Genomic DNA, 16,228 nt, shown 5'->3' with positions numbered 1-16,228 from the left:
GCTACTGCTGGTCCAGTCACCCCGCAGCACTTTCCCAGGACCTGCTAGGCCTGTGTTCACTTCCTCTTTCCCCAGCACACAGGCCATGCTTTGGATGTCAGTGGACAGTCCTGTCCTCCCAGTGGGGCTCTTGTGGGGCCGCAGGCCTAAGGGACTCTAGGGGTGGTTGTGGGCCTGCAACGCTGCTTCGGGGGCCCTTACAGCAAGCCCAGGCTGTGGCCAGCTTTGGGTGCTGGCTCGGTCTCTATCAGTTGTTTGCCTTCCCCTGCTACGGCAGCCGATCATCCCCCCAAAACTGAGCTGACCATCTCTCCCGTACCGCCCTTCACAGTTACAGAGGGAACACACAGCCCACGTGCTGAGGGCGGTCAGCCTGCCCCCACCCCCGCGCCCGCCCCCCCAATTGGAATGAGCCACCTGCATCCACACACAGGTGTTTCCTGTGCTCCTTCCTGTTACCGTTTTTTTTTTCTGCTCAGCTTGGCTTCCCCAGCAGGTGGTTAAAGGCCCAGCTACATACACAGCTCTGAAGCACAGGGGGGCAGAGCTCTCTGGGGATCTGGGTCACCCCTGAGGGGGCAGGGGGGCTGTTGGCACCTCATTGGCTCTTCCTGAGTGCAGGCATACAGATTGTCCCCAGGGTGTTACGCTGCTGTGCTACGGGGACACCAGAGTGGGCTCAGGGACCGGGGAAGGCCCTCCCCTGCGCTGTCGCCACTGAAAGCTCTGGCGGGACAGGGGGAAGGTGCAAGACCTGTTCCTCCAGCCTTGAGTGTGGGCTTTTCTCCAGTCCTCCTAAGAACAGACCTGCCATCCTGCAGTCCCACCCTACCCTCAGGTCCCTCCCACTGAACTCGTTAACTTTCTGGGGTTAATAAACTCACGTGAGCCCTCTCCCTGGGGCAGCACGAGTCGGCCAGCTGTGGCACGGTCACAAGGTTTAGTCAGGTTTGTTATTACAGAGGGGAGGCGGCTCAGGGACAGGAGGGACTTACTGTTAAGAGAGTCATAGGGCAGCCACCCACGTCACCTGTCTTCCCGGCCCCAGCTCTCCCCTCTGCAAGAACCTCCTCTCAACCCACCCACCTCCTTGGGCACAGCCCCTTCTGTAGGAAGCTGCCTTTGCTGAAGTCAAGACCCAGAAGCCTGGCATTCCCTGACGGGGTTCTGCTGCCCCCTGGTGGCCAGAAGCTCCAGCCACCACCACACCGTCTCTTCCTGCCTGCTTCCTCTTTGCCTCCCAGCCAAGCCAGCTGCTGCTAGGGAGCCATTCCCAGGACTGGCACCCTTTGAGCCTTCTCTAGGCCAGCTCGAGTTTAGCTCCAGACTAGTCCTATAGCTTCCAGGCCCAGGGTACACCCACCTGCAGGCCGGGCCTCCTCAGCAACACTCCACCACCCTCTTCCTCTGCCCTTTTTTCCAAGCCCATTTCCAGCCTCTGGGCTTCTTCCATGTGGATTTCCAGGGCAAAAGCACATGGTACTGTCACAGTTGGAGTGTGGACACACTAGTGTCAGGGCCACAGCCAGAAGATGCTGGAGCAGGAGATTAGAAGTGCACCAGTCCAGGCTATGTAGGAAAGGCATTTCTGCTTTTTTTTTTTATTTTCTGTAAAACTCTGTAAATAAAATACAAAACCAAGGGCAGGGCAAAGGCAGGACGGCCAGGCCCAGGACACGATCTATGGCAAGTGTGCTGAGCCAAGGCTGGGAGGCACTTGACTGTGGCACTGACTCCACCAACCCCAAGGGCAACAGGAGAATATATTAGATTTTCAGTGATAGGAATCTGTGAGGGAGGGATGCCTGGAGCCAGCCCTCACCCTCCCTGCCAGTGCCTGGTAAGCCCTGAAGGTGCGGGGAAGGGGCACTGGGGGCCGCTGGGTGGGGAGTTTAGAATGCCGTGCTGGCCATGCTGCCGGGCCCAAAGATGCGGGGCAGGGCATCCAGTGACTCCTCCAGCCTTCGGTGGGCAGACTGTCCCTCCTCTCCTGGAATGGATAAGGATGGGGTCAGGAGTGGTCCTAGCTCCACCCTTCCCTCCCGCCCCGAACCCATCTCACCCCTACTCCCAGCAGCCAAATGTCCTAGAACTCAACTAGACCCATGCCTCCTGATCCCCAGCCTCACCACACTGCTGCAGGCTCTGCCGAGCTGCTTCCCTCACGGCTTCTGTGTCCGTCTGGCAGAGGTACACCAGGGGCTCAATGCCTTCTGGAGCCTACCAGGGGAGAGAGCACTGAGGTGGGCCCAGGGGAGCAGGCTCAGGACCCAGGGCTCGGGGAGCTGGGAGGGGAGACAGAGAGTGGGAAGGTTGGCAGGGGTCACCTTGATGCAGCCCAGAGCCAGGCAGCCGGCCACTCTGGTCTGCACATCCTCATCCTCCAGCTGGTCCAGGAAGCACAGCAGGGCCTGGGTAGGGGTGGGAGGGTAAATTCAGCCTGGGACTCAGCCTGGGAGTCCAGCCTCCACCCTCCAGGGAGGCCTGCCCAACTCTCACCCTTTCCCTGAAGGCGGGGCCCAGCGACAGGCTCCGGAGCTGAGTGCTGACAGCAGCCATGACCTTGTTGTTCCCATGGACAAGCAAAGAGCTGAGGGCCCGGAGCCCATCCCTTTGGAGCCGCCCCTCAGGTGCCAACCTCAGTGCCTTCAGCACAATAGCCTGGTCATCCGAGTTCAGATTCCGCACCAGTAACACTGAAAGAAGGAAGTTGGGCAGTGGGGGAGGGGGTTGTCAGTTGGAACAAGGTGGCAGGGCAAAGAGCCTCCAGGGGTAGGGTCTTTTGTACCCTCGTGTCCTGAATCTACACCTTCAGACCCACCCACAGGGCCAGGCCACTTTGTGACCAGGGCCACTGCCTCACCCTCCTCAGCTGTCTCAGTTACATAGGCCTCCATAGAGGAGCAGTCCAAGGCTTCGACGTAACTCCAGAACTGGAAGACGGTGAGCTGCTCTCCAGGGCCTGCCTGGCTCCGGGGCAGCTTCTGGCCCAGGGCATCCTCCAGGAACTTGACGCACACTGTGGGAGGCAGGGTTGCAGGTCTCAGGGAGTGGAGGGACCTGGGTCATTAGAGGGAAGGGTGCCCCATCCCTGGTGCACGTCCAGGAAGTCCCTGTCCAATCTGGGCCCTTTTGTGCTGAGGCATGTGCCTTTGCTATTTCTTCCCAGTGCTCAACTCAGCGTGTCTGTGTGGGCTGACCTGGCTTTCCCTAAGGTCCCATCACTGGGGATCTGAGAAAGGAGGGTAGAGGGGGAAGGCCAGCAGCCCACTCACCGGCCTCGGCTAAGCCTGGCTGGCGCAAGGAAAGACGGGCGCTGTACTGATTGCAGAAGGTGAGGAGCACCCGCTCCACAGGGCAGATGAAAGGGCTGAGTCCCTCTGTGCATTGGTCCCAGAAGGTCAGGAAGCCGGGCCGAGAGGCTGAGAACTGCACCACTGTGAGGAGATGCAGGAAACTGTCAGCAACAGAGCAAGCCGGTGGTGAGACAGGTGTGCAGGTGGGGCAGGGCAAGGCGGGAGCTCCAGGACACACACACCAGGGCCCACACAGCCTTTACCTTCCTGGGCAGAGGTGGCAGGTATTTCCCATCGCCTGCTGAGCTCGCATACTGCTTCGAGCACTCGGGCCTCCCGCAGTAGCCGCTCCAGGGCCCATGCCTCCTGGCAGCGCAGGGGCCCAAATGTGCCCAGTTTCTGGAGAACAGGGGTGGCCAAGTAGCTCAGACCTCAAGGTAGAGCTTAGAGAGGATGGAGACCGGGGACTGCAAGTCCCAGCATGCATCGGGAGAGGCTTGGGGGAGCCAGAGTGTGGGAGGTGTTCCATTTAGCAAAAGCCAGGCCCTGGGACATTGGGGAGTGGAACTCAGAGGAGGGGTGAAGGGCCAGGAATGAGGCGCAGGGCTCCCTGGGGGAAGTGGCTACCAGGGGAGGGTGGGGGGAACACCACTAGCCTCACCAGCAGGAGGCGGCTGCAGTGATACAGGTGCTGAACCAAGGCAGCATCCAGAGCTGGACACTCTGTGCTGAGGGGTCGGGCACTGGGCGAGTCAAGGCTGTCCTCAGCCCCAGGTGCTAGGCTGTTTGGGGGCCTGAGAGAAAGATGGGGTCAACCGCCCCAGGAGCAGACATCATCATCTGGTCACCAGTGAATTTTTATTAAGCTCCCCTCCGCCATCCCAGAACAGAACAGATGACACACAAACAACAGACAATGGGCAAGTTCACAGAAGACTTCCAGAAGGAGGAAAGGGCTGGGACCAACAGGTGGTAGCAGGGGTCTGCCCAGAGCCCATCTGCCCAGGGCCACCTCCAGCTACGACTGCCAGCACCGCTGGGGCCAGGACGGGCAGGAGTAGGGCTGCAGGCGGGATGGTCTATGCAAAGTGGACTGCGAGAGGCTGTGGCCCAAGGGGCGTGGGGCATGGGGTCGTAACCTGGGCAGCATCAGAGGGAGGAGGGGCCGCGTAAGATCTTCAACTGGGAGTTGGCAAAGGCCACTTCGCAACAGAGAGCCAAGGGGCCCAGGTCTCTGGGCAGATCAGGATCCAGACAGTGGAGGCTGATGCCAAGGGACCCAGGACACACAGGGAGGCACAGAAAGGGCTCTTTCATAGCGTGGGTTCAAGGTGAGGCCAAGGAAGAGAGGAGGAGCTGGAGACTCAGGAGCTGACAGGGACCGATGGGGGAGGCAGACACTGCAGGGATGAGGAGGAAAGTGGCCAGAAGCACTGGGGATACAGATGGGGTTGAAAACATGGGCACCAAGGACACACGAGTACATGGGTGGGGTGAACACAGAGGCACCCACCAGCAACCCCGCTCCTCCCGCCCACCTCTCGTCTTGCTGCTGTCTCTACGTGGTCCACCTGGCCTCACCTCACCTGTTCCCCTTTCTCACCTTTCTCCTTCACCTGGTACTCACCTCCCCTCTTCCCCCTCCCCTCGCCCTTCTCACCTGTCCCCAGGACTGTCATTGTCTTCATCTTCATCCTCGTTGAGAAAGCTGAAGCTCTCCAGGGCATGCTCCACAGTGATGCTTAGACTGGAGGCCCGGCTCCGAGTCAGGCCTTGTCTCTGCTGGGGTTTTGAAGGGCGTCAGAGCTGCTGCCCCTGCCTGGCTGCCCTCCCTGTACACTGCAGCCCAGTCCGGCCCTCCTCACCATGAGCAGACTCTCCAGCCGGGTCACCTCCTGCTCTAGGCCCTGCAGCTCGGGAAACTGGCCACGATAGTCATCCAGGGCAGCCATCAGGGCCCCCAGAGCCTCTTCCAGCCTCCTATCCCCAGCCCCTCCAGCTGCCCCTGGAACTGGGGCCGGAGTAGCCCTGGCCACTTTAGGGTCTGGATTCTGGGGCACAGGGGCTAGGGGTGAGGGAGGGAGACTTGGGCTCTGACGCATGGCTTCTGGGGGATCTGGGGAAGGGGTTGTGAGGGGCTCCCAACTGGAACAAGCAGGACTTGGATGGGAGGTGCTGGGGGATATGGGGTCTGCCTGAGTGCAAGGAGCGGAGGCTAGGTAACTACCAGACAGGGGGTCAGTGCCTAGGTGGGGTGGGTCTGTATCTGCAGAGGGGCTGGAGAGCTTGGCAAAGTCTAGAAAAGTGGACGGGCTTACAGTTATAAGAGTGGGGCTTGTGACAGAATGGGTGGGACTCCTGGTGGTCTGGACTGGGTCCTTAGCATTGGGTGTAGTGGTGTTAGTTGACATCTTGGCTTTGGGGGTAGTGGTTGCAGTAGTGTGGGTGGGGCCTGTGGTGGTGTGGGTGGGGCTTGCAGTAGTGTGGGTAGGGCCTGTGGTGATATAGGTGGGGCTTGCAGTAGTATGGGTGGGGCCTGTGGTGGTATAGGTGGGGCTTGCAGTAGTATGGGTGGGGCTTGCAACAGTGTGGGTGGGGCTTGTGGTGGTGTGGGTGGGGCTTGTGGTGGTGTGGGTGGGGCTAGTGGTAGTCTGCACTGGACCTGTGGCACTGGCTGTAGGGCCTGCGGTCATGAGAGTAGAGACCATGGGCTTGTTGGTAGCGCTTGTGACAGTGTGCGTCAAGTTTGTGACAGTGTGGCTGAGGCTTGTGGTGGTCTGGACTGGGTCTGTAGCATTGGGGGTAGGAGCTGCAGGAGTGAGGGTAGAAAGCACTGGTTTGTGGGTGGGACTTGTGGTCTGGACTGGCCCTGTGGTACTGGGGGTAGGACCTGTGGTAGTGAGGATAGAGACCATGGTCTTGTGGGTAGAAGCTGTGGTACAGTGAATGAGGCTTGGAGCACTATGGGTAGGGCTCATGGCACAATAGGTGGAGCCTGTAGTGGTCTGGGTGGGCAGTTCAGGAGAGCTAGAATTTATGGTCTTGTTCGCCGAGCCTAGGTGAGCAGATGGGGCAGGGCCTGTTGTACTGAGAGTGGGGTTTGTGGCAGAATGGCCAGCATCCAGGGCAGGAGGGACATGAGCAGGGTGCTCCCCAAGGGTGGGAACTGGGCACGCAGGTGGGCTAGGTCCCCGGACTAGACTTTCTAGGTCTGCAGCCTCCACTGAAGCCTCAGCCAGGGCAGCGTCCACGCTGGCCTCACTAATGTGGCTCAGAGTCCGGCTGTAGGGGGCATGCCCATTGGCTAGGGCTGGGGCCACAGCCCCCTCCTCATCCATGGGCCCAGAAGTGGAGGTCTCAGCCCTACGGAAGGCAACTTGGATGGGCAGAGGCTCAGGCTGCTGCACCAGGGGCCTGGGGGCTGAGGAGTGGCGGGCAGTGCCTGAGAGCTGTGGGCTGGATGAGTCATCAGAAGATTCAGATGACAGGGACCATGCTGTCCCATTCTCCAGCTCCTCCTGCCGCCTCAGCATATTCTGGGAGAGAGGAAAAGACATTTCAGGACCACCTCTTCTTGGGGAAGGTGGTGCTTAGCCTGGGATGTGACTCACATAAAAGGCCTGTTCCCGAAGTGAGGGTGTGTCTGGTGGGCTCTGGCTATAGGTGGAGAAGCGCTTGGTGACTGTAGAGGCCTTGTTGACAGTAGAAGCAGCTGAGGGCTGGTCATCCTTGTCGAAGGGACTGGAGAGGAAAGAATCTGTTAGCAGACGCCACAAACCCCAGCCCTGTCTCCAAGTCCCTCAGCCCTACCAACCTCCATGTCACTTCCAAGCTGAGTTTGATGGTGCCGAGGTCATTAATGTCCACTGCTACAACCTGGGGCAAGGCAGCGAACAGGTCCTTGGTCTCACAGGAGACGCTACCTACAACCACGTGGTTGGCTAGGCCCTTCAGTTCTGTCACCTGTAGCCAAGAATGCATGGTAGGGTCATCAGGGTGTAGGGATCATGAGATTGTGGGGGATCAGAGGTCTGAACCTGCACAGTCACAGGGTCATGGGGCCATGCAGGCTTGAAGCATTCTGGGAGCATGGGGATCACAGAAGTCCAAATCTGTAGTCACTATTGTCATGAAGTCACAGCCTCATGGGAGTTCAGGGGTCAAATATTCACCTGGTCAGAAGATCATGGGGAAATCACAGGGTCATGAAGGTCAAGGGGGTCACACATTCACAGGGACAAGGAACCACGTGGGGGTCACAGGCATTAAGGGTCTCAAGGTCATGAAGGTCCAAAGGGGTTCACGGGTCACAGAGTCACAGCATCTTGGTATCCTATGGTCTGGGGCAGAGACGTCACCTTGATGGACAGGAATTCCGTGAGAAGAGGCAGAAAGACGGTTTCCTCGCTGTCCCACACCTGCTTTCCACTACTCTCTATGCGGCCCCGTAGTTTCCAGCGCTGACGCCCATATTTCATGTAGATCTAGGGGAAGAGGCAAGATAAAGCAGACTTCCATGTTGCGACCCCGCCACCCCAGCCCCTCCCTTCCCACCTTTCTACCTCATACTGGTCACCAACACACAGCCTGGCGAAGCCGGCCAGCCCTGGGAGTGGGGGAGAAGGAGATGAGCTGGGTCGAGAGGTCTCAGGCACACACTTCCCCGCCCCGGCTGACACTTCACTGCTTGGTACCTTTCATCCGGAGGTGGAACTCGCCCAGCTGTGCTTCCAGCTCGCTCTCCAGCAGACACATGCTCTGGACAGAGAGACAGGGGCGGGGAGAACGACAGGAAGAGGTCAAAAGCCAGTCCCCTCTCACCAACTCTACTGTACCCTGTGCCTCGGACTCAGGGGCACACACCCCTCACCTCTGTGTACTCGCGATGCCCTCGAGTGGCCTCGGCCAGGCTGTCCCGGGCCTCGCGGCTCCCCGGAGAGCCGGTGCTGTAGGCACGGACCATGTTGTAGGCGCCATCCCGGAGACGCCGCTGCACACAGTATGACTCATACAGTTCATCAATCTGGGCAGAGGAGTGGGTGGCAGACAGGGACTGAGACTCACTGCTGGGGTTGCTCCCTCAGGGCCTCCCATCACCCACTCTCCCTGACACCCGACCCCCGACCCCAGGCTGCAAGCACACACAGGTATGCCGCACCAGTACCTTGCTGGCATGGAACTCCAGCCGTCGCAGGAAGCGTTCAATGGACTTGACTTGCTGGGGGAAAGGTGTGTTAGAAGCCTGAGGCCCAGGGCTCTTTACCTACCTCTGAGTCAACCTCTGCCAACACCATTCTCTATACACTCACCTTGTCCAGGTCATACAGGAAGCCCTGCAGGGAGAGGTTGGGGGGAGGGGGGCACATTAGGAGGTAGGAGAAGAACTCCAGCAGGGGCACCAGCTTGGCCAGACCATCCAGCGCCTTTCCCTCCCAGGGTTCCTCCTCTCACACCACAGTCCGCAGCCATTCCAGTCAAAGGGGGGACTGGCCTACCTTCTCACATGCCTGGTCTCTGCTGGTGTCAGAGATCTGGTCCCCAGGACCACTCCAGTACTCTTCCCCCTGCCTCTTCTGTGAGATCCCTCCCCTGGCCCACTGCCTTTGCGACCATCCCTAGGACGAGAGCTCTGCGCCTCCTCATGCTTGGTTCCCCCTAACAGGGAACTCCTGTTAGACCCAGCAGAAATGGTTCTTTCTCTGCGAAGCCCTGAACTGTTCCCCAGAAAAAACCACAGCTCTCGCTGAGGACCACCAAAACCTAATCTCAACATAATCTCCCGCTGTCCATGTCAGCGGGGTTTGACCCACCCCACTGGAAGTTCCCAGGGGGCAGGCACTGGGTCACAGGCAGAAAGTGCACGCAGCCTGGGAAGGCGGAAGAAAGAAACCTATCAGTTTTGCCTGATACCCCTTTTTTAGTCACAGCTGGACTGAGTCACCCCAGAAAACAGCCCTGATGTTAGCCAGCACTGGCCCTGCCCAGCCCCCCAACACCACAAGAGCAAAGAGCATTAAACCAGGACATACAGGATGTCAACTCTTCACTCACCAGGCGGGAATTCCTCTTGGACTCCCTTATCTGTCCTTGGAGTTTCTCCTGCTCCTGCTGGTGCACTTCCAAATAGGCCCTGGGTAAACGGTGACCACAGAGTTCTCTTACTTCTCCAGCCTCTATCTGCCCAAGGAAGGGGCAGTGAGGAGAGGGAGTGAAGCTGGGGAAGGTTCCCATTAGCAGGAAGGGTAGAGGCCTTAGGGAGGGATCCCGGGACAAGGGGTTGGGAAAGCACTGCTTACGTCAGGCCTCGCTTGAGCGCAGTGTACACCAGGTCTAGGCGCTCAGGCTGCGGGACCTTGGGGGCCGGGTGTGCCACTGAAAACATCTTGGACACTCGGGAGAGCACCGGGGGCTTCCTAGGAGGCCCCGGGGGACTGAAGGCCGGGAAGCTCCTGAAGAAGAGACTGCACTCAGAAAGAGGCAAGAAGTCCTCCCCCACACCCTCACTAGCACACTCCAACCCGGTTAGCCTCTCTGGACCCAGTCAGCCCCACTCTGGTGCGTACCTGGGCCCCCGCTCCTGGCTTCCAAGGACGCCTGCGAAGGACTGGCTCCTACTGACCCGGGCGCTGAGCAGGCGGCGCTGCGGCCGCACCGACAGGGACATCATGGAATGAGTCCGCGCGGGGCTCCCTGGGGGTGGCGGGGGTGGGGTGGGGTGGGGTGGGTGTGTGTCCAGCGCCAGTCAGGCCCTTGAAGCCCCCTTCCTGCAGCCCAGCCTGTTTCTCAGTCCTGCTGGATACCACCGCTTGCCGCCGGCAGTCCAAAACGCACCGGCCGGGGCCCTAATGACAGGGCGGCCGCGGGTGACTCGGTCTCGGACTCAGCGTGGCCTCAGCTCGGCCCCCACTTCCTGCAGAGGTGCAGGCTCCGCCTGCCTCGCGGGGCAGGAAGGGGGGTCGCGCTGGGACCCTCCCTGGGCTTGGAAGGGGCAGGAAAGGGGAGGGGCACGCAAAGAATGTGCGGAAGCGTCTGTTTACCCGGGCGTGGGGCGGGCTCCCCAGCCCTGCCCCTGACCTCCTCCCCCAAGTGGGACCAGGAGCTCCCACGCCCGCACCCCGAGAGGCCGCGGGAGGTCACGGGGCGGGGCGGGGTGCATGCTTGGAGCCCAGCGGAGCGGTCTGGCAGGCCTGGCCTGCGCAGGTTGGGCTCCCCAGACCCGCCCGCCCCGCGGAAGCAGCTCCCCTCTAGCCGCCACCCGCCCGGAGGCGCCCGGAGCCCGGGGATTCCCAGGGTGGGGGGCAGTGCCGAGAAGGGCCCCGCCCCCTCCTCTTCCCTGAGACTCCTACTGGGAAACTGAGTCACAGACAGCCGCCTTCGCCCGGACCTTAGAGGGAAGAGATCCTCGGCAAAGCCCCACACAGATCCAACGAACCCCGCGCCCCGGGCGCCCAGAACTCGGCCCGCACGCCCCTGGGACAGCCCCGGAGCCTCCGCAGCCCCAGACGGGGTCCTACCTCTCTTCTTGGCGCTCATGGTAGGTCCGGGACAGCCCCCTAACCCCCGCGCTGGCCCTCCCGAGTCCACGCCGGCCCAGGGCCCCTCGGTGCCGGCCCGGCTGGCCTCCGTGCTCACTCCCAGAGACTCTGGCTCCGGCTTCAGCTCCTCCCGGCGCCGCCCCCCGCCCAGTTCCTGCCGCCTGACTCAGCCCGCCGGGATGGGGCGGGACCGGCCCGATTAGGGGGGCACCGGGCCCTCGGCCCCCCTGGCTTCTGGGAGGGGTGACTGGGGGTTCCCCTCGGGCTGGGGACTGGCGGGGATCTTCTCAGCTGGGTCTGGAGCGCGGGTAAAGGGAGTCGAGCATGGCTAAACCGAGTGAAGACAACGAGGGGAGGGGGGCTGAACTGAATGTAGTTAACACAGGGGGCTCACAGAGCGCCTGTTGGAGGGTGCTGAGAAAGGGCTGAGTTCAGAGGGCTGAGAGATGGGGTTCTGGGTGTGTGAGGTCTTCTGAGAGAGCAGAAGTAAGGGCTGCAGGTGCTGAGTGGAGGGACTGTGCGGAAGGATGGCAGAGAGGCACCGTACATGAGGCGACCCTGAGGCTGAGAAGGGCGGACCTTGAAGTGGGCGCAGGGATCAACCCCATATTATGTGCTGCTGCCCCCAGAAGGAAGAGAAGGAACTGGGTGCAGAGAGTCCCACAGCACCGTGCACCAACCCCATCCCTCCACCCACAGAAGCGGTGCTTAGTCTGGGGGACTCCCTCCACCCCCAGGCCATGAGGAGAGGATCAGGTCCCACTGCTGATCAGCGCCTTCTCTCTAGCAGAAACTGCCTCCTAAGACAGAGGCCCCATCCTCTGGCTCCCAGCTTGCATGGGCTGAATCCCCTTGGTGTTGGCCCTTTCTTGCCCCCAGTATCTCTCCATTGACCATCCCCATCCAATTCTTGCCTGGATAGAGGCCACCATGTCCAGGGTCCACTGGGCATCTCATTCCATCAGAGGGGCTAGGTGCTCCCCCACCCCGTAAACACTCCTGCTCCCTGATGCTCCATTCAGCCGTCCTGGGCTTACTTTCTCCTCAAAAGACTGAGGTGGGCCCAGGCATCTGCATTTCCAGTCAGACACCCCCACCCCCGGAAACAGATGCAGATGCAAGATGTCCTAGGATCCTAGTATGAGAAGTGCTATTTCCCCCTCCCTCCTTGAAGACAGTGCTGTGCCCCCCTCCTCTGGCAGCTATTGATTCCTGTGGATTGCCCACCTCTCTCTGCTCCCTGCAGCCACCCTCCATTTGAAGACCCCAGCCTCATCACCTGGCTCTAGAGTGCCCCCCTTCCTAAATCAGAACCACACTGACCACAACTTTCAGGCTCTCTCCATCACCCCCACCTCACCTGCCTTCTACCTGAGACCTCCTGAAGCTCTCAGCTCATTTATTCAACTGTTTACTAAGTAACAATCTTATTCTAGTCGCTGGAGAGGCAGCACTTATTGCACAGACATGGCCCTGCACAAAGCTCATAACCTGCCTCTGCTTCCTTTCTCCCTGCCACCTCCATCCCACGTTCCCAGCACAGCCTTCTCCCCAGCCTGGATCTGCAGCCACCACTCCAGCTTGCCTGCCTGCTACCAATATCCCCGGCACTCTGGGCTACTCCCTTACCTGGCAGAAACCAACCCTGGGCAACCCAATCCCCTGCCTTCTCTGCACCTGCACACAGGCTAGCGGGAGCCACCAGAGGTCTTGGCACAGCAGCTGGGCTGGAAAAGAACAAGTCTCAACCTCAGCCAGGCTCTTGTTTCCCATGCGGGAAATCCTCACGTGTGGCCCTAGCCATCCCTCTCCCTTCCCATGGAAGATGTTTCAGTCTTTCACCACAAACCTCAAACAAGTTCCAGTCACTCCCACATAAAAGGTGAAAACAACCCTGGAAATACCCAAATGCCCACCAGTAAATATAATAGAATGTTATACAATGAAAAGAATGAACAATATACAATTACATGCAACAACAGGGATGAATCCTACAGACATAATGTTGAGTGAAAGAAGAAAGACCACAAGAGAGGATATATGTATGAGTTGATATGACGTTCAAAAACAGTTAACCTATGGTGGCAGAAGTCAGAATAGTAGTGACTATTAATAGCAGTGACACTAGCCCTGGGGAGCAGTGACTGGAAGGGAGCCCAAGGGGGCTGACAGGGTACTGAGTATGTTCTGTCTCCTAATCTGGGTTCTATTTCCTGATCCTAGATGGGTGTGTTCCTTTGTGAAAATGTACTGTGAGCTGTCCACTTAGGGCATGTACCCTTTCTGTGTGAATATTCTATTTCAATACAAAGCTAACTGTAAATAAATCAACTATAAAAAGAAATGACCCCTCTGTGGACTCCCAGTCTCTTTCCAGCTACCCCACCCCTCACCCTATTTGGCTCTTTCAGAGCCAAGTTTCTTGAAGAGGTGTGTCCACCTCCACCTCCTCTCCCCATCCACCCACTCCTCTTCCTACTCTGTCTAGTTTCTGTACCCAGCATTCCTGACTGGTCTGGATGACAAGGTTTCCAGTGACTTCCCCGCCTCTGAATTGCCTGTTCAATGTTTAGTCCTTATCCTGCTTGATCTGAGCAAAGCTTTTCACTGGGCAGTTCTCTTCCTCTTCCTCAAGCCTTTCCTTCTTTGGATTTCAAGGAACACGTCCCTGGCTTTCTACCTCTCCCTCTGGCTGCACATCTTACTTTCCCACAGGGGATCTGTGTTTCTCCCCATCCCCAAATTGTCCTCATCCTCCTCCCCACTCATGGACTGGGCCCCTCTCGCACAGCTCAATGCCATCTAAAGGTTCCCAGCTTCCTTCTCTCTTCCTTGCCCAAACCGTTCTGAGCACCAGGCCTGTTCATCCAGCTGCCTGCCTGATGCCTCCCGGAAGCTGAGTAACAAACTGGAGTGAGTTACTAGGGATGTGCTGAATTTGAAGTCCCCAAACTAAAGTCACCACTTTGCTCCTCAAACCTGACTCTCCCTTCTCTCTCCATGACAGGCCCATCATCTATGTATCCAGTTGTTTAAGACAGAAACTAAGAATCATCCTGGATGCCTCACCAACACATCTACTCAGTCACCTACTCCTGCCATCTCTGGCATCTGTCCCATCACATCCACCCCCTCAGCTAGAACTCAAGTTCAAGCCATCACTGGTTCTCACCTAGAATCCTACAACAGCTTCCTAATGGATTCCCTGTCTCCATGCTAACCCACAATGATCTGTTTGTTTGTTTGTTTTTAGTTTTATTTATTTGGCTGCACTGGGACTTAGCTGCGGCACTCAGGATCTTTAGTTGCGACATGTGGGATCTTAGTTCCCTGACCAGGGATGGAACCTGGGCCCCCTGCATCGGGAGCGTGGCATCTTAGCCACTGGACCACCAGGGAAGTCCCATGATCTGTTCTTCATTCAATAACAGCATTACCCCTCTTGAAACTTCAGTCACCTGACAATACTAAAAACTGTCCTTTATCAAGTGCTTTCTATGCCAGGCATTGTACTTAATTAATAAACATCATCTCATTTAATTCTGGCAACAACCCTATGGGTGAGTCCTATTAGCCCCACTTCACAGATGAGAAACCTGAGGCTAACTGGCTGTGTGACTTCAGGAAAGACATTTCCTAATGTTTCTGGGCTGCAGATATCCATCTGTTAAATCAGGATAACAACAGTAATAACAACAACTACCTCTCAGGGCTATTGGGAGGATGAAATGAGATACTTCCTCTATTGGGAGTTTTCGGGGAAGGGAGAATTGCATGTGGGGTAGGGAAGTTGGGGTGGATACAATACCTCATTGTAAGCACCCAGCAAATATTAACTGCTGTTATTTACAATTATTAATCTGCCCAAGATGACCCAGCTGTTAAGTAGCAGGGCCGGGACTCTATATATCTTTCACATCCCTCTATTTGAATTCTTGTGAAACATCCATGGGCATCCTCCTACCCCAAGGATAAACTCCAGACTCTCTAACATGACCCACAAGACCTTCAGGCTCTGTTCCTCCCCTCACATACCTTCCTCCTCCCCTCACAGTCCTCTGCTCCCCCAAGGTCATTCTGTTCCAGCTACCGTGAATTCTCTCCAGGCCTACAAGCAGCAGCTCTCATTGACCCTATACCCCCTTCCCACTACTCTCAGCCTGACCAGCTCGCTCTCTTTTTCTTTTACTCTACTACTTCTTCCTTCAGGAAGCCTGCCCTCAATTGGTTCCCCCTTGTAGGCACCTCATAGCTTCCTCTCTCTGATCCCTGAGGTCACATAACTCTCTTGTCAGTTCTCCTTTAGGGTCTGTCTTCTAACCAGACTGTGAGCTCTGGGGGCTGAGGCCTGCCTGCTCTGCTCACTGCGGTGTCCGTGCCCTGCACCAAAGCAGTGGAGGCGGGCAGGAGCTGAGTCTGCGCTGGAGGCTGATGGAACTGGGATGCTCTGAGCTGCTGCAGGGGTACATTTCCAGTCTCTGTCCCCCCAACTCCCCTACCTCATGGTCAGTTTCCTCTTCCCTTCCTTCCTTTTTGATTGTATCAGCAAGTGGAGTTTGCTGCCTGCTCCCCCCCCCACCCCCGCCACCCCCCTTCCCCCAGGATAGGGCATGGTAGGGGATCCCTGGGAGTCTGGAACTGAGTGGGTGGGCTGGACTCAAAGGAGGCTGACCTTCCCATTAATTTTCTTTCTCTGACTGGGCTTCTGCCACAGGGATCTGATGGTCCAAATGACCATCAGAATATTAATCTAACTGACAATTCCAGGGGGTGACTACGCAAGATCTCCCCTTCCGGGGGCGGGAAGAAAAGCTGAACCCCTTGAGCTAAGAGAGAGGGTCTACCTCAACTGGAGGAGGGGCTGGCTGATAAGTCAGGGGACTCTCTCGACTCGCCAGCCCTTAAGTCTGTTCTGGAGATGGGAAAGAACCCAGGTCTCAAGGGTGTTGGGACCTGTGGCATGGCCAGCTGGAGCAGCTAAGAAAGGAACACTGGTCGCCTGCGTGGCCCCAGATCCCACAGCCTTCAATCCCCTCTTCAGGCTGAAACTGCTGCACTTATGTGGGGCAGGAGGTCTTGCCACCTGTCTGCCTAGCTCAGAGGAATGCCAGGCCAGCCACTTTCCCGGGAGTCCCCCAGCCCGCCCCGCCCTACCGCAGGGCCGCCCAGGACAGAGGTAAACAGACGCTAAAAATAACCCGGGCCAGGGGCGGCTACGAGGAAGAATGGGGTCCCTCCCGAGCCTGCCCCTGTCTCCATGGCAACTGCCCCAAACCCGGCTGCTGACGTCATGCCGCAGCTGCGGGAGTAGGGAGGGAGAGGGGCCGCGGTGCGGCCTGGGACCCCCCACCCCGGAACCGGGCGGAGGCGGCCGGGTGGCCTCACTTCCTGCCGGCC

The 16,228-nt window shown here is 58.3% G+C and overlaps 1 protein-coding gene and 1 long non-coding RNA gene across 6 annotated transcripts in view; one reads left to right on the top strand and one right to left on the bottom strand.

Annotated features, from left to right (window-relative positions):
• Window positions 1–1,572: 1,572 nt before the first annotated feature.
• The window catches only part of RIPOR1 (RHO family interacting cell polarization regulator 1), a 16,190-nt gene continuing 1,534 nt past the window's right edge, over window positions 1,573–16,228 (bottom strand). Inside the window, exons 1-22 of one of the 5 annotated variants that reach the window (XM_025268869.3) lie at window positions 10,811–15,375; window positions 9,860–9,986; window positions 9,593–9,745; window positions 9,348–9,426; window positions 8,606–8,629; window positions 8,461–8,514; window positions 8,167–8,319; window positions 7,991–8,054; window positions 7,859–7,902; window positions 7,655–7,780; window positions 7,111–7,259; window positions 6,908–7,037; window positions 5,162–6,832; window positions 4,957–5,075; window positions 3,958–4,090; window positions 3,560–3,695; window positions 3,276–3,437; window positions 2,864–3,019; window positions 2,500–2,696; window positions 2,328–2,411; window positions 2,130–2,220; window positions 1,573–1,990 (exon numbers count right to left, since the gene is read on the bottom strand). In XM_025268869.3, the coding sequence (XP_025124654.3) occupies window positions 1,893–1,990; window positions 2,130–2,220; window positions 2,328–2,411; window positions 2,500–2,696; window positions 2,864–3,019; window positions 3,276–3,437; window positions 3,560–3,695; window positions 3,958–4,090; window positions 4,957–5,075; window positions 5,162–6,832; window positions 6,908–7,037; window positions 7,111–7,259; window positions 7,655–7,780; window positions 7,859–7,902; window positions 7,991–8,054; window positions 8,167–8,319; window positions 8,461–8,514; window positions 8,606–8,629; window positions 9,348–9,426; window positions 9,593–9,745; window positions 9,860–9,986; window positions 10,811–10,829 (3,969 nt within the window). In that variant the 5' untranslated portion in view covers window positions 10,830–15,375 and the 3' untranslated portion in view covers window positions 1,573–1,892. Of the gene's footprint in view, window positions 1,991–2,129; window positions 2,221–2,327; window positions 2,412–2,499; window positions 2,697–2,863; window positions 3,020–3,275; window positions 3,458–3,559; window positions 3,696–3,957; window positions 4,091–4,956; window positions 5,079–5,161; window positions 6,833–6,907; window positions 7,038–7,110; window positions 7,260–7,654; window positions 7,781–7,858; window positions 7,903–7,990; window positions 8,055–8,166; window positions 8,320–8,460; window positions 8,515–8,605; window positions 8,630–9,347; window positions 9,427–9,592; window positions 9,746–9,859; window positions 9,987–10,810; window positions 15,380–16,228 lie in introns of those variants that run through there. The other 4 variants (XM_025268871.3, XM_025268868.3, XM_025268870.3 and 1 more) reach the window with 4 other exon arrangements.
• The window catches only part of LOC112580252, a 22,943-nt gene continuing 17,276 nt past the window's right edge, over window positions 10,562–16,228 (top strand). The window contains exon 1 of the long non-coding RNA XR_003104561.3: window positions 10,562–10,830. This is a non-coding gene — a long non-coding RNA (uncharacterized LOC112580252). The remainder of the gene's footprint in view (window positions 10,831–16,228) is intronic.

This window comes from Bubalus bubalis, chromosome 18 (genome assembly GCF_019923935.1).
Source record: "Bubalus bubalis isolate 160015118507 breed Murrah chromosome 18, NDDB_SH_1, whole genome shotgun sequence".
NCBI classification, from domain to species: domain Eukaryota; kingdom Metazoa; phylum Chordata; class Mammalia; order Artiodactyla; family Bovidae; genus Bubalus; species Bubalus bubalis.
Note: the sequence above shows the minus strand (reverse complement) of the source record. Positions and strands in the feature narration are given on the sequence as shown.